This window comes from Passer montanus, unplaced genomic scaffold (assembly GCF_014805655.1).
Source record: "Passer montanus isolate IOZ18808 unplaced genomic scaffold, ASM1480565v1 scaffold16, whole genome shotgun sequence".
In the NCBI taxonomy this organism is placed as follows: domain Eukaryota; kingdom Metazoa; phylum Chordata; class Aves; order Passeriformes; family Passeridae; genus Passer; species Passer montanus.
The window spans coordinates 12613115-12636153 of record NW_024363160.1 but is presented as its reverse complement, the minus strand read 5'-3'; the positions used below and the strand labels follow the sequence as shown (position 1 = coordinate 12636153).

Sequence of the window (23039 nt, the reverse complement as noted above, 5' to 3'; positions counted from 1 at the left end):
TATTTAAACAAAATATGAATAAAAATTACCAAGGTAAAACTCAGTACACTGTACAGTTAAGTATGTATATGTTGTATATGACAACTATTAATTATATAATGATAATTTCCACACAAAGACTTGTTAAAAACTTGTTAAGGGGAAACAGAGCCACCTGATTCATAAGAAGGAAACAATTGCTTCCTCCTACAAGGAGAAAAATATGTATAGAACTGAGCTGTAAATTCACCGTCAAATGGACAGATTTGAGGAAGAAAAGTGCTTTCACGTCCCTTACACCAAATCTTTAGTTAGCCAACATATTTCCCAGTTCCCATTCTCTGGTCCAACTTTATTTACATGGAATTGCACTGAGTGTAACTCACGAAGGAGGGAGATACTACTATTTTGTTTTCTGTTTTCTTCATGAGAAGGTGCACAAATTTAATAAATGAATGAAAATTATATAATACTACTAATATTAATAATAACAACTATATGTGTAAGTATAAATGAAGCTACAATAGATGAAGTTAGCATTTGCATTTGGGAATTTTTGTAATAATTTGTAAAACATCAAATGCAGAGAGTCAAAGATATGCTTCTATCTCAAAAGAAGGAAGAAGATACTGCCTGATGAACAAAAAGCAGTTAATTGGTTCCATTTTCACTGTTATGATTCACCCTGAACTTACCTCTTTGCTTTCATTACTGTAAAAAATAAAGACAAAAAATATATAAAAAACAGTCAAAATGTCCCACCACTCTAACATATAATTTAGGGATCTCTGCTGTTTTGGAACCTTTGTCACATGGGGTCAACAAGGCATTTTATTCTTCATTAGAACTCCTGTGGAAAGCAAAAATATCTTTCCTGGCTTGAATAGCTTTTTGGCCATGCTCTCTGTCAGCACAGCCTGCAATTATAATACATTCATCTCTCATCAGCACCAATCATTATACTCCAAAGGAATTACTGTGGAGCACTTCAAGAAACTCAGTCAAAAGGTCAGACTGGAAAGAGAGGCTGATATGATTAGCAGTGAGACTGGGAAGGGCTTGTTGCCTGTTAAATACTGGAGAAGAAAAAGGTTTACTTATCTCTGGATGTCTGAAATTTTAGGGAACATTGAATTCAAAACCAGATTTCCTTTTTGTCTTACCTTGTCTAGAGAGGGTTATAGTTTTTTACCATAAAAGAATTTAAAACTCACCTAATTTAAATGAAATAAATAACATCTTTGAGTAGAGTCAGGAAAGGCTACAAAGATGTAAGGTTAATTTCTGTCTTCATGTGTAGCAAATATTAACATGGTATGCAGAGAAGAAACAGGAATCTTTACTTGTTATATCAACACATCATTTACCTCAAAATTAAAATACCATCTCAAATAGTCTCGTCATCTTGATGTTTTAAAATGAAATAAATTTTTATCTAAGTGGTTGAACAGCTAGTTTTAACTTCTTTCTGCAAGCACATCATGAACATGAAAGCTGTCTTCATCCTGTTATACTTTTTTTTTTTTTTAAAAGGTGTGTAATTTCACTTAACAAATACTCCAGGTTTTTTTAATGAGCACTAGCAGGGCAATTGAAGGTTATTTTCATGTAGAATTTTTATACGTACATATGTGGATTTTAATTAGTTTAGTAAAAAGGGAAGACACTTGTCAATCTAGAGTCAAGGAAACAATCCTTAGGATTCCTTCATAAAAATATTCTTGATATGGAGAAGACAATAGGAGCGCAGACAGACCCATTAGCATTACAATGAGGAAATACCTGCAAAGCTGTGTAAGATGCTGCAACTCCAGTAGTGTTATCCAAACATCTCAATATTGCAGCAAGTTAAAAAGATAGAAGAAAAAGTAATTAGAAAAGACTTGTTGACTGTATATAATGTGGCAGCTTTCCTTTAATGTAGTAATTGTGAAAGTGGGCTTGTTTGGAAAATCGTTAGAAAGATAAGATATATTAATTAAAATTTAAAGATCAAAGGTGATAGGTATTGATAAGAAGGTGGTAATTATTTGAACAGTATGAAGCAATAGGAGGTGCTCAGAATGATGGTAGTAAATTTAATAGTGGTGGAAAGATAATGCAAAAAATGCTGAAAGAGGACACCACAGACAAAAAATTCGAAGAAGATTGTGGGACAAGAGGGAAATAGTTGACAGTGATGAAGAGAACACTTGAAATGGTAAAAAATATAAAATTAGTTGTGTTTTCTGTATTGGAACTGTATGCACTGGATGCAAATAGTAACATTTAAGAGTATAATAGCAAGTAGTTGAGAAAAAAAATTTGGACTCAAAGTATATTGAATATTTCAAATATGCACTCAGGAATATGATGTTGTTGACAAAATTTCCATAAATTCAGAGAAAAAATTGTATAGCAGAGAGGCACAAAGACTGGAATATTTCAAGGCTTCAGCCAGAGGCTTCTCTAGTTGATCAGCCAGCATGGGAGAGGAAACATGGGCATGTTTCCTTTTCTTGGAGCTCCTGACCTCTGTTGAGCTGTTACACTGATTACAGCAAATGTCAGCTCCTGCGAGAGCCATCATTAGGCCGGTGAGTTTTGAAAGGCAGCATCAACTCCCTGCTAGCTCTTTCCAAATGACAGGTCAGTAAACTGTCGTGGTGTAAAGAGGACAAGCACTGCCCATTCCTTTTCAATTCCCAACCATCTTTTCACTGTCCACCATGAATTTGCAAAAGTGCTGATCTTGGCTGAAAATTGACTTGATAGCATCTAGAGAAATGAGCGTTAGGCAGTCCTTATAAAGCCTTCTGATCCTTTTCAGAGTGACAAACCAAATGTTGCCTCCAGCTACTAGGGATTTTACTACACATTATAACTCTCATTTTCTATTTGGGATTCATTGGGATTTGGCTTTTACTTGTTGCCATGCCAAGAGGATGAATTGGCAATATCTGGCTTAGGTACACAGTGGAATTCAATGTTTGGGTATAAATCTTAATCTGGCCTGCAGTTCACCTCTTCCTGTCCCTACATGAACAAGTAAGTAAAATGTTCATCAGCTGCAGCTGGGAAAGTCAAAACTTCACATGCATGTTCAGAAATGTAATAAATAGACACTTGCTTCTCTACTACATGGGCAACAGTCAAATCTAAGGTTTCAGGTGAAATGGATAAAAATATCATGGCAGAGGAGTGTATTTAAAACTTTCTTTTCCTATGTTGTATGTCTCATCTCTATTAGGATGAATACAAAGGGTATAACACTCCACCTTTCATATGCTGAATTCACCAAAAAAAGTATAATGGGGAAGATTGCTATAATTTTTTTTGAGCACTGTTTATTTTCTTTCCACAGGTAGCATGAGACTTTTTGAAATATTTTTATCTACAGAAGATAGGAAATTTTCATTAAATAGTTTTAGCTTTTAGAATAATGTGTCCCTCTAGAATGTTCCTGCTTTATGGGAAAAAAATTGGTAGCTGGTCTGTTCAAAGTAGGCAGTTAATAATGAGAATCATGTGAGAATGAGAAACAGAGTTTAACTGTGTTTAACTCAGTTTTAGAACAAGACCATGGCATAATGAACTGGTCCCACACTAAGGCCAGAAACTGGGGTATCACTGTGCGTGTCAGATTCCACAGTCAAGACCCCTGTTTTGCAGTTAGTATTTTACATTCTTGATGGCCAAGAATGACGTGATAGGATACATCTGATGGCATTCAAAAATATACATGGTTATGCCTATTTTCTTTTGCTTCTTATATAAAGTAATATAAACAGCCATACTCATCTGTACCAGATCAGCTATGTTGTATCACCTCATATCCTGCTTTAATAGGGTGTTTGTTGTCCAGTTTTATTAAAGTTCTACAGTAAGAGCAATCTAATTTAAAATAATTTCTAAAAGTCTGACTTAGTGATTTTATTTAATAAAACCTAACTTATATTTACTATATAAAGGTGAGTGCACACAGATGTCAGGGTGACTGTCTTGCCTGTCAATCAAGCCAGTGTTCTTTGCTTAGAGATACAACACATAGAGATGTCTTGCATCTCTATTGCACCTGAAAAGATGAATTCCATTGCATTTCCATTCCAAGTGAATTGATAGGACTGATAGAACATCTATTCTACTGATAAACACCTGTGTGAAATAGAACACATACCTTTCTTTCTCTTTCTTACTAATTGCAGAGTAATGGGCTCCATTGCTATTGTATTGGTATTTTTAAAATGCAATGATTAACCAGAGAGTTCTGAAATATGACATGTCCTCAAAAGAAAAGTCTGTTCTAGAAGTACATTAAGAGCAATGAGTTTTTTCTCCTCCCCTTAGTGTATTCTCTTTTTTTTTTTTTTTGTCTTCCTAATTTTGCCTGTCTTTTGAATTAATTATTTTCAAGTATTCTGTTCTGTGGTACCTCAGAGTAGCCATCCTGCAGCTCTTGACTGACAGTTACTGAACTTTCAGATGCAATGATGCATCTGCTCTGTCAACATCTGTTGTCACAGTAAGGATTTGATCAAGTTTATTTTGAAGGAAAATCTCTGGAATGAAGCTTCTATTGTTAAATGATTATAGAAACACACAGGGGAAGCGGAGTTCTTGCTGTTAAATTAAGCAGAAGTGCACAATAGGGTGTAAATTGTGTTGGGCTAATTCCCTGCCATTGTCAGCCATCTATGGCACTCAGCATGGATTATTGCTGCGTAACATATACCCTTGAAAGTCTTATATTGCTTATTGATACTTAATTGAGCTTTCTGTAAGATAAACTGAATATTTCAATCTATATATATCTATCTGTATTGAAAAGTTTCTGTGCTTGACATGAAATATTTTTCCCTGAGCAGTTTCTGCAATTCTTTTAGATGCTTCTGAGGCAGTCTTTGTTATAAAAACTATGCTTCCTTTGGCCAATAAAAGATTTTTCTTCCTTTTACATTGTAGTCTAGGATAGCTTCTGGACTTCAGAGCATAAAAAATTTTAGAAGGGCAATATACATGGTAGATTTTAAATATTTTAGGCTAAGCAAATCATGTTGACTTTTGAGAGGAAGGTCAGACAGCTTCCTGAAGCTAGTTGATTACCTGATGAGCAAGATAAAATTCATGTTGTGAGTCACTTGAAGCAGTTATTGGATAGCAATGCTTCTGTCCTAGGGCTGCATACCTTATAGCTCATGAGAGGATGAAAGTAATTGGGACACCTGCTGGAAATTTAGATGATACAAAAGAGTGATTAGATCAAGTTCTTATTTAAATCTCAAAATATAAGTCTCAAGCTGTGCATCAAATACTTTCTGCATGTCCAGCAAATTCAATTTTGCCTCAAGTAGAACTTCATCCTCATTTACATTTTTTTCTCATTTATTTTCTTGTATTTTTTTCTAGTACTAACTCATTAGCATTACAAGTATTAGCTTTTTTTTCCCCATCTGCAATCTTAATATCTCTCCCTGAAAATTTCTTTCAGTAAGGGCAGTTCTTCCTGACCAAATTCAATGACCAAATCTGTGTTGGCTGTGTGCTCATACTTTAGTCAATAGAGGGGTGAATGTACTCTATCTCCACTGAAGGTTAAATAGGACAGGTGAATGAGGGAAGTTCTAAATGCCTTGCTCCATTGTAGACCTTTCAAAGTGAGTGAAATAAACAGATATGTCCCACAGTTACACTATAAATTGATAAGTAGATAAAAATTTGTTACTTACATTTGGGTTTGGGAAGAAGTTACTAATTATTGTACATTGGTGCTCCAAAAAAATAGGCAGATAAATATAAATAAATAAATACATGTCTATTAAAATATATATATATTTATGCCTATTTTTGAGTGATAGCTATGCTCTAAATGTATTTAACTGTGGACAGCCTGATCTACTCCTTCTGAGACTGAGGTACTCTTACCAGATCTTTCACCTTCTATTTACACACTTGGGTGTGAATTCAGGCTCATTCTGATACCACAGGTCTTGTGTGTCTTTCTGTATAGTGCCATAGGTTCAAAAGAAGGCATATACCTCAACTGTTAGGTTGGTGGTTAGGTTAGAGTATGAAAGACACAGGTCTGACAGACTGACTTTATGAATACTGTAATTTTTAGGTTACAATAAGAGCTTTCCCTTTAGCTGCTACCTTTTGCAACAGGATGATCTTAACATCGTAATAAAACTTGATCCTCTCTGAATGCATCCCAAAGTGCTCTGAATCAGAATGCCATAGCAGATGTCATCAAAGGTATAAGTGCTTCCTGTTTTGTCATAAGAATATGACTTGAAAAAATACTTCTTCTCCCCAGAAGCATAATTCTGTATCTGTGGTGGGGTCAGACAGTGAGAAACCACTGAGTTTAAATAACAATCAAAGGCATTGCTTTTATTGCATCATTTTACCCCATCTTCTATTTATGCATGACATGACTAAATCCCACTTTAAACATATTTGTATCTGATATATTGGCATTTACCCAAGAAATGGGATATGTAGTGTAATGGGACAGTGGAAGGGATTTAAAGGACAGATTTTCTGCAGTATATGGATATTTATGATGTCTGAGACTCGTAATGGGACAGTGGAAGGGATGCCTGCAATTTAAAGGACAGATTTTCTGCAGTATATGGATATTTATGATGTCTAAGACTGAAAATATGTAGCAAACATTGAACCAAGAAAGGGCCTTTTATTTTACTAGAATGAATGCTTCCATCTTTTTCACCATGTATCTTTTGGCTGGATACTATCCAAACAGGCCAACAAAGCAGCAGGACATGAAGCAACTTTCTGCATTCTTGATTGTAAATATATGTCTTAATGATGCATATGTCCTGTGGAATTTCCTGAAAAATGGTAACAGAGAGAGTAAATAAGGAAAAGTGGGATTCAGAGCCATCGTCTTGAGCCTGTCTGAGTTCAAGAAGCTTTTGGACAATGCTGTCAGGCTCATGATGCTATTCTTAGGTGTGTTCTGTGCAGGGCTAGGATTTGGACTGAATCATCCTGGTGGGTCCTTTCCAACCCAGCATATTCTATGATACCCACAAAATAAATAGGTCTTTCTTTTATTTTCCCTTTTTTCCCCAGTTATACTTAGAAAGATTTAGTATAGGTGATTTTTTTTTTCTCCAGCCTCACCTTAAATAAGGAATTGTTAATATCTGTAGCTTACAGATATGAATTTTTTCTGTCTGGTCAGATTGTAATTTTCATTGGAGGCTGAGGCTAGAAATAAAAATGTTGCAATGCTTTACTGTAATGTCTCTTTTATTGCATCAAGTGAGTGTAAAAAATCCCAGGAATAACATTAATTTTAGTATACTAGAAGGAAGGTGTTCAGTAAGCCTATACACACATTATTCCTTGGGGAATTGTATCATCTAAAGAAATTAATTGGAATCAATGAAGCATATACTTTAACTATAGATTTTCTATTGGAGGAGCACATGGGACTCAGAAAGGCATAAATAAAGTATATTTAATTACAGTTTGCTTCAAGAGGAGAAATGAAAAACACTTTATTTTTCTCATTACTTATTCTGCATCTGTGCAGATGGTTGGTGCTTCAAATCATAGCTTCTGATTGGAAAAATATTTATTCTCTTGAACTTCTGAAAACAGTGGTTAAACAGAACTCTGTTGGCTGCAGGTCTTTTCTCTCTCATCACAGTAATAGTCCATGGGACCAGGTACAGAGTTGCTACCTGAATTTCATAAATATTTCATAAAATAGTTGATTTATATAACAGTACAAAGCAATTGACAATTTATGGGTTACCTACAAATGAAGAAGGAAAAAAAATAACACTGAGAAGTATTAACCATTGAAAATATGTGAAGGAAAACTGTAAAAATGTAAAATATGTAGCTAATTGCAAATGCAGAAACATCCCCTAGAAATATACAATATTACAATAATTTTTTTTCTTTCCAAAGAGTTATATGTCCTGGTAAGGAGACACTGCTCAACGAGCGATATCTGTTATATGTTTAGAATATTGGAAAATATTTACTTGCAATCTTAGCGGTTTTGGAAGCAAAACTTAGTAAGTCTGTCATTTTTTATGACACAGCAAATAGAGATTTGGCAGTGTCAGGTGAAAAAAACTATACTCAGGACCTGACAACTGATAAAATTATTTCTTTATTTAATAAGGAACATTTTATCTTGTTCGAATTAATCAGAAATGCTGGGTTGGGAAAAACAAAACCAAATCCAAACAAGTTATGTAGCATGTGCAGGTCTCAAGGTCTGAGGAGGTGTAAATAGGTAGGCAATTCTGTGCCTGGGCTTCTTGCTCTAAAACAGGTCTCTGCCTTGATGGCTCTGTTAGTGTGCAAGTGCTGAGTGACCAGTTACCTGAGCCAACTCAAGAGTACCCACAAAGCCCAGCAGGATCAAGATACAGTAGTGTACAGTTTCTAGCTGCTTTCTGCAAATATACATCCAGAAGTCCTGCTGCTTCCCATTATTTGTTTAAGAGCCTGCTGTTTGTAGTAGTTGCTTAGTAGAAGCAATAGTCACTCATCACTCCAACCTATTGCTCCCACGCGCCTGCCCTGATGGCAGGAGGTGGAATAATGCAGCCTGCTCTTCTTGCCCTCCTGCTGAAGTAGGCTGCTGTTCAAAACCAGACACAGACAGTGGGAAAGAAGAGGATCTGGTCCTGTTACGCAAATAACATCCAGACCTCTGAGACTGCAAAAAAAAGCTTGAAAGAATTAGATAGTCTCTTGTGAGAGGAGTGACTTCTGGCTAGGTATTAATTGTGAGTTTACATCCATCAATTGTTAAATAATGTTCCTGCAGGTCACTGTCTGCACTTCACAGGGCCTTGAACTATTTTGCCAGGATCTCTTCTTCAATCAGACAGATGGCACAGTTGGAGGAATTTTTATGTTATCTTTCTATGGGTGAAGGAGCTTGCTTGTCCCTCTGTAAAACTCTGGATAAAGAACCTCAACATCTTACACTGAAACTTGGACTTCATTCAGGATGCAATCTTAATTTTATGGGTTGCTTCCCTCGATTTTACACGAAAATGGGATGCTTTATTATAAAAAAAAAATCATGAGTGGAATAAAGCTCTGCAAAATGACTCTCATTTGGTACTTTTTAAAGACTGAGCTTTTCCAATGAAACTGCGAAATTCATGGAAATGCTGACATGCTAGAGACAAACAACTACTGACAGGCATTGCTCCACTGTCAAAAAGTAAGTGCTTAAAGTGAGTTCAGTAACTGTTAGGAACACTACTATTAATTTCCTGCCACAGGCTATTGGCAAATGACCAGCTATAGAATCCTCAGGATAGCCTGGATTCAATCTAAACACCAGGAAAATTAAAACCACCTTTGTTATAACAGAACCAAAACTCCATCATGTTAATAAATAGGATATGGAGAGAAGCATGAAAATAATAGTATGTAGAACATACTGAATATAATGTTCTTCATCTAATCATCCCCTAGGAGTTTTTTGAGCTTCTGAAGGGGATATTTTAGCAGTAGTTATCCTCTGCCTTGCCTTGCTCTTTCAGAAAGGGACTGCATTCTGGTTCTCTTTCTCAACACATTTGTATTTTAATACCACTGTTTGCAAAGTGATGTTTAAAGTAATTCTGGAGTAGCATCATTTTTCTATTCTTTATAATCCAAGAAGAATTTTATTTACTTTAAGAATGTGTAAGAATGCAAGTTATATATCATTACTTTGGTCCTTTACTAGCAACTTTATTCTTGTCTAATCTGACTTCTCACTTCCTTTCGGCCTTCTTCTTCAATCTCTGTAGTATATCAGGGTCCTTCACAAATCATAACATTTTCTCCCCCGTTTGCAGTTGAGAAGGGGTGATAGGATACATCTTTCATTGCTGCATGTGAGCAATGTCTTCAATCTCAAGGGTACTTTGCCTGCAAGCAATCTGTACTAAAAAATTCCTTTGCAGAGCATATTTTAAGGATGAAATCTCCAGTGAGAAACTTGATACACTGCCCCTCTGAAAATTAGGGTAGATAAAAAGTGGGGATGTTTAGAAAATCCTAGGCAGCTACAGATGGATTATGAAATGTGAACTACTGCATATGGTTTGTATATAGAAATTAAATAATGTTAAACTATAATAGAAGCAATGCTGAAGCTGTTTTTCTAAGAGCAATAAGTCAAGACCACTTTAAGACAGATTCCAAGACAGATATGGTGGCTTTGAGATCAAAGATTCACAGAATAATTTATATTGGATGAGTTTTTGTAGGTCATCTGGTCAGAATCCTTCTCAGAGAATGGCGTACATAAATCAGATTGCTCTGGACCTTCCCCCATCAGATTGTGACTATCTTTAAGAATGGGGATTTCATAACATCTTTCACCAAGAGAAGTAATTGAGAAATTTAAAAAACAATAAAAGGCGTCAGTGGTGCTTTGCTACATAATTTCTTTGTTATAGTGCTACAAAACGGACATAATGAATAAATCTCACTGTCTGTCAAAGTATCTATTCTGGATATCAACTGCAGAGTATTTATTTGTTTTTATAAAAACAGCTTATTTTTCAGGCTTTTGTGACTGAAAGTTCAAATTCTGAAGGCAGGTGAAAGAGAAAACCAGTGATCCATAACATTATCTCTATTTACCTGTAGTGGAAGATCATTGGTACCAGTTTGTTTAAAAACAGGTTTTATCTGTTCAACTGTTATTTTTTCAAAAGTGGTCTTCATTCCTGTTATAGATATATTTGAAATACATTTTGAGTTAAAGGAAGATAGTGTATAAGTGCTGTCTGAATTTTCTAATAATAAATAAATACTTCTGTTATCTGTATACATTAAATTTATGGATTAATTTACATTTTCATATTACATTGTATGATTTGAACTGAAGTTTTACTGCATTGTTCATTTTTTGTAAATAAAGAAGAGTTATTATCACTTTCTATTTAGAAATTAAGCTTAATTAGACCTACTGCTTAATGGTCTTGAAAACTGTGAAATCATTAGACAAAAGATTATTTGCTGTAGCTAATAAGATACAAAATTACCTTAGGGAGTATTCTTTATTGATTTGATTAAAATTTTATAACACCGCTTGGTTTTTTTTTTTCCCTGTTAGCAACTGGCAGTTGTAACATTGATTCTCCAAAGACATTGTGCAGATGCAGCAAAATTTCTCATCTGTAGGTTTCTATTTTCTGCACTTTTGAAAATAAAATTTCAACTCTTGTTGACTTTTTTTTCTTCCAGTTACATACATTGTGACTGGAAGAAAACAATTGAACAATGCAAACAATTGAAAGAATTGTTTGATTTCTGAGAGGCATTGTAATGCTTGTCTAAAATGTTTCTACTTTTGAAGGAAGGTTTTATTTATTTTTAGTATTCTGGGAGTTTCTAAGCAGTAATTGTGTTCTCTGAGAGCCCTAAGAAAGTCTTAGGGACAGTTTCAACTTGCAGAAGTCTTTTTATTTTGATAATCAGACAGGACTTAAAATAACTGTCCTTTAGTAGAAATAGTCAAAGAAATTTTGCAAGCATTAATAGCTATTTTAATCAGTTGCCATTTAAATTATTGAGAATAAAAATGTAAACAAGTACCCATGGATAGATTTATTCTATTGACTATTGATGTTGATTCCATTCAGTAATAAAATTGATTAAATAAAATATTTTAAGTCTAAAAAGGTTTTTGTATAATTACATATATATGGGAATTATTAATTTTCAAGCTTTGTTCTCACAAAATATTTCTGTCAGTTCTTGTGAAGTCATTGATACCTAAAACAGGATTTCTCTCAGATATGTTTATTTTGCTGTGCAAACAGCAACACCAGAGACTTCAAAGACAACTTTTAAGTATACATTGATTATTTGCAGGTTTATTCTGGCTTTGTGAGCGCTTTGAAATGTAAACACCTAATTCCATAGAAATGTAATTCTGATGTTATGCAAACTCAAAACATTTATTACTAAGACTCATTTCAAACAACCTATTCCCCATAATCTGTATTATCTGTGTACTCAGTCATTTGGGGTTCTTCCATGTTACCATCTCCTTTGGACTGAGTTCAGTAGGCTCAGGATGTGAGCAAGGCAGCTTCATGAGCAGAATGGTCACACAGAGACAGCCACGTAGCCTAAATTGCACTAGTCCTATCCAAGTTCTGCTTGCCAGTCTTTTTCAGAGAAACAGAAAATCTGAAAGTTATCTGTAGCCAGTCATTGAAATCTAATTGAAAGATACTCCTTGGACAAGTTAGGAATGTTATTAAATGTTTCTGTAAATGTTTCACTCGCGCTGGTTCTTAAGAACTATAAGTATGTCAGTTGTTTGCTCAGTGGCACCATCAAAAATCTGAAAGGCACTGTCTGGTGACTTGTAATATTCTGATCTTTTTCTCCATTCACCATCTTTCAGTAGTCTACCCTGAGGTGAAAAAGATTAATGAGATAGGTTGTTCATCAAAAGGGAGAGGTCATGCCCTCCAGCTTGGTTATTTGAAATAATTTTGTTTGACCCATTTTTATTTTAGGCATGAAAAATACATCCTGCGTACATTTAGAAGAGGAAAAAAAATGCCATTAATCAAAAGACGAGTCTTAAAACCAGTCAAGCTACTAGGCTTCAAAATAAATGATGTTTACTTTTTTTCACATGAGTGCTGAGCTTGCTGTATCATACTGTTATCTATTTTAAACTACCAAAATCCCCCAGAAATTTAATCCTGGATTAAAATTTGCAGCCTTTCTTGTGCTTATTCCTAAATTTCACCTCCAATTTTAGGTGAAAAATAAACAGGTAGGAATTAAAAAATGGCCATATATCAAAGATTTTTTTTGTGTGTTTTTCCATTTAAAAAAGCAGAACCTTACTGGTTCCAGTAATATCAGAGTAAAAGGAGCGGGGAATGGTGATAGTGTTACATGTAGTAATTACTTTAGTCAGGAAATGTGTGAGACCTGCACATTTTCAAATGTGTTTGCTGAGAGCTGCTCTGTTGAGAGTATCAGTGAAGACCTGAAGCCACTCAGGTCAGCTGCAAAATGCCTCTGATGTCATCAGGAATGCATCTCCTCGGTTGTAATCCCGGTAATCAAATGAACCTGCTCGGTGATGTTTAAATTGTGTTGATGTGTAAATTGCTCCGAAGGTGAGTTATGTGGTGAGTAAATAAGAAAAGTCTACAAGAAGGAGAAGGGTCAGTCAGGTGAGGAAGGCAGATTACTTTAGATAAAATGAGATTTATTTTTTTTTTTCATCATCTAGCTACTATACCTATTTAGCAGGAAAATGCTTGATGCTGTATAAAATGCACACGTCCCTTGTGCATTTTGGGGAGTTTGCCACATGCTGGCTAACTACTCTAGTTCATTTTTCATCTTTTTTTAATTACCCAGTCAATATCCTGGAAGACAGGACTAGCGTGAGCTATTTTTGTACTGATTCCTACTCATAATTTCACGCACACTCCCAAAAATAATATAGATTGGTATCTAATACTGTAGTTTGCATCCAAATCCATCTTTGTAATAACAGCTGCATAAGGTCTTTCTTGGAAAAAGTCTGTGCTTTCTAAATGCTAATCACCTCTATTAAAATGAACAAATTCAAATTGTAATGAATTTTAAATACACGTAATTGTGCCTTGACTTGAATAATTTAAGAGAGGCAAAAAATCCCAACTTCTAATGTTGACATTTTGACAAAGGCACACAGTTGCCCAATTAAGGTTCAAATTGACTTTGCCGTTAGAAGAATTTATTTCAATAAACAGCTACTTAGAAGTCTTAAATAAGTAAAATGAGTGCTTTGAAATAAGCTGTGACTATTAATATGTAGCACTGGATGAAAAATCGAATAAGTGAGCCAAAATGTTTCTCTGAATTAGTAGATTATAACAAGAAGAAGAAACCAAGAAAAGCAACACACAGTTCTTTACCTGTTTGGAAAACTGTCCTGTATCCAGATGTAGCCATCATTTTTCAAACCTGTGGAGGGAGCAACGGCATGCACCAGTTAATATAGTCCTGAGTTCTAGAAAGATCCAGTACATCTCATTGGGAATGTGCAAAGTTTTCTCATAGGATGCTGTTGGATGTAACATAAATTGTTGTGCAGGTTTTTCAAACAGCACTGTTAATTTTGGACAGATCTCTATGGAAGTCCAGGCAAGTTTTGCTACTGTAAACATCTTATTTGCTCTGATTCTGGTGTTGTTTGCTAAGAAAGCAGATGTGCTCTGTTTTCAATCTTTGATACCAGTTTTAATTTATCTGGATTGTAAGCAAAAAATCATCTTTGATAATTAAGAAATATTTTCTGTTTTCTCTGACATGATTTACTTTAAGACCTGATAATATTTCCTCCATTATTGTGTGGTCATTTCAAAAATAGAACAAGACAAAACCAAATGGAAAACCGATACTCAGGCTTGGTCTAGTAGCAAGATGACAATGTGAGTTCTTACACAGGAGAAAATTAAGTTGTGAGATACAATACATGTGCAATCTTAGATGGAATAATCTATTCGTAGTTGAGTGGTCCAAAAATATGAAAGTGATCTTTAGAGCTGTCAATGATAGCTAAAGTTATAGTGGACTTTTTTTTAAGAGGAAGATAAAAAAATAATTCACAGGAATTAAAAAAAAGGTGGAAAGATTAGCAGGCTTTTCAAAAACCTGAAAAAGAGGATTAGAGACATTATGATTTCATTTACAATAAGGCAAAATGTTTCTAACATCCATTCAAAATTTTATGTGGTTAGTTCTTCTGTTGACGTTAGATTTTTTTATTTTTTTTTAACTCAGATACAATTCCTAAGCCTTTTCCTAAATCAATTGCTAAGCAAAATAGATTTTGCCAATGATTGTGTTGTGATCACCCTTTTTCTTCCATTTTTTCCCATTTCCAGTGTGGTTTTTTTTGTTTTTCTGCTAACAACTGACTATAATAAATTTTTAGACTATACAAAAAATTATTTTTAAAAGTACAGAAAAAATTATATTAAAACCACAGCAGAGAGAGCTATTTGAATTTCTCATCCCTCATTACTTTCCCTCTGTGTTGTCTGACATATTTATTTGCCTTTGGATTCCCTGTTCATCCTGTCACCCTACAGCACAATTTCACAAAATGTGAGTATGAGTATCAGACTTGCAAGATAAAAAGCTGTCAGTGCAGCAGTTCTGATCTTTGAATTGCCTCACTTTTATGATGTCACATAGGTATTACATTTCATTGTGGGGAAATTTCTTGTATTTTTTCTTGTCTTACTATTCTTCCTTAAATATAATGAAATTGGTGTAAAAACTCTGAAAAAGCCCTCTGATAGTCAAGGCTATTTAAGTAATTTTTAGCAATATATTAGACTGATATAAAATATGGCAATTTATCTTGCTTGATTAGGATGTCTGTGTGATTTAAGAACATATTAAATTACAAGATTATGGATTTTTGACTGAAGAAATTGTCCTGTTTCATTTATCATTTCAATATAGATTTTTCTAAACTGTCCATGATTCAACCCATAAACCATAATGACTTATTGAATCTTTGTTACTGAACCAGCAGCCACTAAGTTAACTAATTTGTGTCACCATTTGACTTTGAAGAATGAGCTGCTTGAGTTAAGTTAGAAACCAGGAATGCAAAAATTATCTTTCAAATGGAATGTGAATCATAAATAAAATCTATTTTCACCACCCCTTCCACGTTTGTTGATAACAATCAACAGTTTTATAGAGACTCAAAAAAACTTGATAAGATTAAAAAGTAACTAGATTTTTGATTTTATAAAGCAGAATGCTATGCACTGTCTACTTGTGATTAGCACTTATATCTATTTATCATGTGTCTGTGCTAAGCAGTTATTTTCAGAAATGAAATTTCTGGAATTTCATCATTTCATGAAGTGCTATATGTGCCAAGTCCCCATGTGCAGCTACACTGAGATATGGTCCAAAACCCTCAGTCATATATGATATTTATCCAATATTTCAATTCATATATATGCATGAACTAATTTTGTAAGTTACAGTGCCTTTCCAGTAAATAAATTTCTCTAAGTTTTTATAGGTCAAAGCTTTTTTAGAAGACAGAATGTTTTCCAGTAACAGAAATGTTTCAAAAATGTAATCTACTTTACCACCAAAAGTGAAAATTTTCAACAGTTTCTCACCTCCATTGTATAAAAAAATTACAATATTTTATTTAATTTCACATGTTTATATGTTTAGATAAACTGAGATCACTTTAGGAACTTAAAAGTTATCCCAGTTCTCAGAGTTATCTATTAAAATAGTTATCAAGTATTTGTTTAGTTTTGCCTTGTTTTCCAGAATATGGCTTGTGCTATTATAATCCACACATGTGAATATACACATGCACTCAAACAAACTTGAAAATGTCCCTAATCATAATCATACAGCCTTTGCTTGACAATTCCTCTCTATATTGAATAGTAGGTATTGAGCCTGAAGGAGAAATGCTTTTCTGTTGATAAAACTTCTGGTACAGCATGTTGTCTGGAAAATCAATCTAATTTTTCCTCATGATCTACAGAGGCAAGAGACAAATATCTAAGGGAGCAATTGCCCTGAATTTCATGGCTACTTTAGTATTGAGTCAATCAAATGTGGAATATCAATACATCTGCACAGCATGAGTGACTGTATCCTGTTATTGTGATGAACAGCAGATGTAGAATTATGAAAGAGAAAAACACTAAGAAGGGATTATGTACAGTGTTACAGGGATATTAAATATCATCAGACAAGATGATACCTTACTGTGTGTCCAATTTAAATTAGAGAAATCAAGATGAAACCAAATTAATTCAATTGAATTGATTTTGAAACATAGATGTCTCAATTCCTAGAAATTAGAGATCGTGTATTTTCTTCAGTTATAGACAGAAAATGTGCCAAACTTCTGCACATAGTAGTCCAATTTGTTTATACTTACACACCTCTTCTGTGTAAATCCACCTTGGTCACTGAGATCTAGAGACTGCAATCAAGTCAGAGGGATGAGGATCTTATTTATGGATAGCATATGAAACAGCAGAAATGAGAGAAATTTGAATAAACATTGAATTTAAATAATTTAAAACTTATTTTACTTTACCAGTTGGTTGTTTGTTTGGGTTTTTTTTTTTTCCTTCTGAGTTGTTCTTCATTCAGGAAGGAATGAGATTTCAGAGAACATGGCTTTTTAGTTATTGCATAAAAATACAGTGTTTAACATTCTTTTTGATGGTTGAATATTGTGGTACAGATCTGTCTTCTTTTTGACTTTTATAAACTTAGTCACCAAACAAACAGATACTTCAACACATGTTCTTCATTGAACCTGAGACTATATGACAGTTTTAGTGTTTGATATTGACAAAATAATTAAGTACTGAGGTGTCACTATAGTAAGAGAAAAATGAAGCTTCTCCCTGTCTCTGGTTATAGACCATAAAATATCCAATAAACTGTGACAGAGACTAGTAGTGTTGATTTCATACAAGGGGATTTCAAAAAAGCTAATATTTTCCAGTGTGTAATGTTAAAAAAAAAACAGCCTACCCTATCCCCCACCCAAAAAAAAAAAAGAAAAAAAAGAGAAACAATAGATACACTATTTTACTACATATTTCATGAAGAAATTTTGCTGAAAATTCTCTGCCCAAAAGTACAGAAATAAACTAGTGTAAATATCTTTTCAAAAGGTACACAGCATTTAAAATCTGGGAGGATAAAACATGCAGTAAATACATTAATTTTAGGGACATTCATACCACTGGTGCACCAAACACACTTGTTGGCTTTTTTACCTTTTTGTTACATAATTATTACCATTTTCCTTACATTAATATTACTTACATATAAGACAGGGTCCCATAACTTGTTAGTGTAGAGATCAGTTTCACAGAGACATTTAAAAATAGATCTGTCTCATTAGCAGCACTGTATGAAATATGGGTTGAACTATTTTCCATAGCAGTAGTGTACCCATGCACACTGGAAAATGTATTTTATTGCTAATGACACTGTTATAAATCAAAGGTCCCATGATGTGTCTACTCCCTGTTCAGTGGTTCTCCAGGTGCTGGCATAGTGGTGACTCATGTTCTTCTACTCTTTAAGAATTTGATATTAAAGAACTCAAAATTAACAGGATAGGCAGGAAATTACATCCTGAAGCGAACTGGAATAAGTTCTAGTTCAAACTTCTGTGTCAGAAGATCTGCTGGTAGTAGTAAGGGTCTACAGCTCTCTGGTTACATCTTAGTCTGTTCAAAGTAGTGACTGAAAACAGTCTGCTAATCTCCTATTTCCAAGCAAAAAGGTTCAAAACTCCTACAAAGAGATTTTCAGGAAGTAAAAAAAATACTAATTGACATTAATTAATTTGAAATTAAATTTGTAACATTGTATTGTTTAATGTGTCACTGTGAACTTGCATGTGGAGGCTCTATCTATGTTGCTGTATAGTAGCAGCTGCTTGACTTAGAATTCCTGACTGGTGGCTCGTTACAGTTCACTTACATTAAATTTCACTGACATGATCTGTCAGCAAATACGTGGAATACACCTTTAACATCCCTGGAGTACGTGGTTTAGGTTTTTGTGTTGTTTCTAGTACAATAAGTATTTCGTCTCATGTTTTTGCATTGTTCTTACAGGCATAATTTATAAAAACTGCCAATATATGATATTGTATCTGGGGTTCAATGTTTGCAGCTATATTAAATTTGACAGACATCAGTTTATGCATGTGAAATACTGGAAACAACTGAAAATTTGTGAGAAATTTTCAACACTATTGATTTTTTTGTCAGATAGTCTACATGGGCTGGACGGAAGAACGGGAACAAGACTCCCTACAGGACCGAATGTACACACCAAAGTTTCTAGCACTGAGGGGATCTTCCCTGTATAAATTTCTAGCACCTCCAGTAAGTATGCTTCTTATGCTTAGTGGGAATACATTTTATTAAATAAAATAATGTCATGTAATGTGGACAAGTCTTTCACAGTGACGTACCACTCATTGGGCTAGAAGGACTGTAACTAACAGCATTGAAGAGTTCTAGAGTGTGTGGTATAGAAGTGAGAGGAAACAGCTCTTCCTCAGGTGATTGGGTATCTAGCAAGAACTTATTTTCCCACATTTCAATGAACGCTAAAAAAAATAAAAGAGAAATCTGCTCATGTTGCAAAGGAGCTTTTAATTTTCTTTTGGCAGACAGAACAGGCCCAAAGCAACATGGTTACATTTAAACTGAACAATCTTCTGGAGAAACTGCTGAGATTTGGGGAAATATCAAAGCTTTTTACATGCTGTAGAGATAGCAATATATCTCTATTTAGACTCCATCCTGAATGTAAGTTTTTGCTGCTTGAGAGCACCAAAAGGAAGGTAGGGAATCAAATGAAATTGTTCAAGTTAAATATATTAATTGGAATCTCACTGGGAACACCAGAGAACATTTTAGTGCTCATCTTATACTCAGCAATTTGCTTTCACTGTCTTATGGTACATCTAAGATGCAGTAAAGATCCTCTAGCTAACTTTTAAGCCAGTTGCTAAGGAGACAGTAGCAGTCCCATCCATGCCTGCAGCAGGAAGAGTCATGTGAATTAATTTGTCCTGTTTATTGGGTGACCTTTCTGACTGCTGCTAAACTCTGTGTTTGTCAGATCCAGGCTGTAGCTCCTTCCTGCCTGAAAAAGAATCATAAAATAGTTTGGGTTGAAAGGGAGCTTTAAAGGTCATCTAGTCCAATCTCCTTACAGCAAGCAGGGACACCTTCAGCTGGGGCAGGTTGCCTGTCTTACCTGGTCTTGAATATTTTCAGAGACAGGGCATCTACTACCTCTTGGGGCAATATCTTCCTGAGGTAGCTCAAAGTCATCTTGCAAGTCTTTAGATTGATCATCACTAACTATTGGTGTTCGTTTAGCAAAAGGTTTAAAAACATGTGAAAGACATGAGGAATGGAAGGAAGTATGAACTGAAAACCTCATGTGTTCAATGTTTGTAGACTAGTTCATGGGTGTGGGATTTTGGTTCTCTCAGTTCTATTAATTAATTTTTCAGGGTCTGATTAAAACGTCAGATTAATGCTAACAAGCACCTTAATTCAAAAACATCTCTTGTGTCTTTGGCAGACCTACTTGAGCATTTGCTGCCTGTCAAGTAAAACCAACTCCATTCTGGGTACTAGATAGAATGAGAATCAATGATGAGAAATCCTTTTCAATACACAAAAGGAAGATTATTATTTTCTAAGAACTATGGAAGAGACCACAAACATCTTTACTGAAGAATCATAAATTTATAGCAATAATATACTTGTAGGGGGTAAATGTTGATGGGGGGTGAATAATGGGTGTGAAAGGAACATGCTCATATGAAGAATCTGAACCTGAATCTTACTCATGGTAGCATGAGTAAGGAAGATCTTGGCAAGCTGCTATTGTATAAAACAAGAAATTCATCCTCAAGTTTTTATAGCTCTTGTTTCAGCTTAGCTGCAAGGACAAAATGAATTTGTATTGCCAGATTCTGAATCCTAGTCTAAAATAGAAAAACTGTTGAAATGCAGAGAAAAATATTTTCTCTTCATGGAGTAGGAGGGAAGCAGAATGATAAGCATGCTTTTTTAGGACAGAGCTCCTACAGAGCTGCCTTAAAGACATAGAATGATAGAATGTTTATGTTAGAAATGACCTTAAAGTTCATCCAGTTCCAACATGTAATATATATAATAATTGCACACTTCTAAAATCCTACTTTCTATATCCAGACTTTTACACATACGGTTAAATTTGCTATTCTGAAGATTTGTCTCTTCCAGGGACTAGAAAATATGAACAATATTTCAATGACAGTTTCAGAGCTTCTTTTTAGGAGATGTATAAAGTGTAGTTAAAATAAAAACTGTTCTAATTATATGTACAGTATAAACTGCTTGGACAAAGTTGCTTTCTGAAAAAAAATGTCCTACAAACTTTCTTAACCAGAAAATGAAACAAAAGTATTTGCCCAGTCTCTACCAAAGACTAACACATTAGGGAAACGTGTTTAAATGATGTCTATCAACAGCCTCCCCTGCCTCTTTTTTTATCTTTTTGATCAATAGTACTTCTACTTCCCATGCTCAGATAAAAAAGAGCAATCCTAGTGTTTCTTATATACATTTTGAATTTTTTAAAGAAAATTACTTCTTTAGTATTTTTTTATATTATTTAGTGGCACATTTCCTTCTTTAGAATTATTCATTCTGTCAACTCTGGTGGTTTTCAGTTCCTTCCAATTTATAATTGCAAATTTACTTGAGAAAGAGTCACTAACATCCTTTCTTTTGCTACTCAATATTTCAAATTAAAACATTAAAAGTGAAGGGTGCAGCAATTTCTGTGGGTGTCTTAATTTTACAATTGCTTTTGCTTTGCACATATCTTTGTACAGAAGCAGTTTTGTTTTGACCTGAAAAGAAGTCCCTTTACAGTTACAAACAAAATCAGGAAACCAGGGGAGAAGAGGGAGCTCTTTTATTTCTTCCCAAAGTATGGAGCCTGTAGTAAATTTTTAAACGTAGTTCCAAATGGCTTCGTGCTTCAGGAGCAATAATAATGGCTTTTCCTCATGGCACAAGAGGACTTCATCTGGTGTGACTGGGTGTTGTGGGCTCACTGGGGCTGTAGCAAGGCTCTTCTCCTCATTTTTTCTGTCCATGGTGAAAAATTTATCTTTTTTTCCATAGGAGAAAGAGTAGCTTTGTGGTTTAATACCCACAGTTCAATAAGATAGTGAAGACTACATTTCACAATGACTACAAATAAAGAAAATTCTAACAGAAGAGGAACTATAGCACTGTGTTTTTGAACTTTTAATTCATGCCTGTGATTTCCTTAAAGGACTTTTCATTGCACCAATGTTTATAAGTAAAAATTAGTTAGATATGTAATTTTCTCATACAACATCAAAATAATTTTGATCTATTAATGATCATTTTGTCTTTAAATAAGAAATAAATTTATTTCAGATAATATTTGTTCTTTGGGCTCTAGAATATATTTTATCAAAATTTTTTCAAAAAGTTTATCCTGAATCTGATAGAAGCAGTAATGTATGTTTTCATCACCCTCTTCATTGTGTCTAACAAATTTAATCATACAGCTGTTTTCCTTTAGATATGGGCCACTGTCCAAAGTTTCTTACCATTAAGATGATTATTCATTCATTTATATCCTCAATTTAATTCTATTTTGTGCCTTCTTCTTTATTTTGAGATTTTTAACATTTTCCTGTTTACTGCTTGCATTTTCCTTGGAAATTTTATACACTGTTCTGATATTGCTTTAACTCTTCCCTTACTGAATATATTAATCTCTCCCTTTCTGTCTCATTTAAGTCTTAAATTCAATTCTTTCATATATGCATTTTTCTGTGTAAAACAGTTGCCTAAAATGAATATAGTTAAAACCAGCTGTGAAATCCCAAAACAAAGAGGAAAAAAAATAGACTATACTTCAAGTATTTGTTAGAATTTAGAAGTAGATTAATCTTGGTAAGAAAAAAAAAGTGAATATATATAATGTTTTTTCATGCTTGGGTTTTTTTTCCCCCCTGGATCCCCCTGGTAAGTGTCTGGGACATTGTAAGATTGGACACTGTTTTTATGGATTGGCAGGTCCTGCAGGTGATCGGGAGCAAATAGTGGCATGCAGTACAAGGAGGAAAGTGATGAGAAGCATGTTTTCTAACAGGCAGGGCCCTGGCTCTGTGAGATACAAATTCAAGGGCTGCATCCTTTCAGGATCTCACTGCAACCCCTGCAAGTTCCCAGGGGAAGTATCATCATTTTGCATAGAGCAGGCTGCATGCAAAAGAACTGCAGTGTAAGGACAGGGAGGATGTCTCCTAAGCATTGCCTGGATAGAACAGTCTGGTCCCTGCTGGTTGTTGCTTTGAGGCAGTGCTTGGTCTTTCTGAATATATTTTAATCAATGTAAATAGTTTAGGCTTTTTTTTTTTGCTAATAAACTAACTTAATTATTAAAAACCAACAAAAATAACTTAATTT

At 34.4% G+C, this 23039-nt stretch overlaps 1 protein-coding gene across 3 annotated transcripts in view; it reads left to right on the top strand.

Moving 5' to 3' along the window:
* The window catches only part of SNTG1 (syntrophin gamma 1), a 318307-nt gene that overhangs the window by 247793 nt on the left and 47475 nt on the right, over positions 1 to 23039 (top strand). For all 3 annotated transcript variants that reach the window (XM_039703013.1, XM_039703012.1, XM_039703010.1), the window contains one exon: positions 18786 to 18902. In XM_039703013.1, the coding sequence (XP_039558947.1) occupies positions 18786 to 18902 (117 nt within the window). The remainder of the gene's footprint in view (positions 1 to 18785; positions 18903 to 23039) is intronic.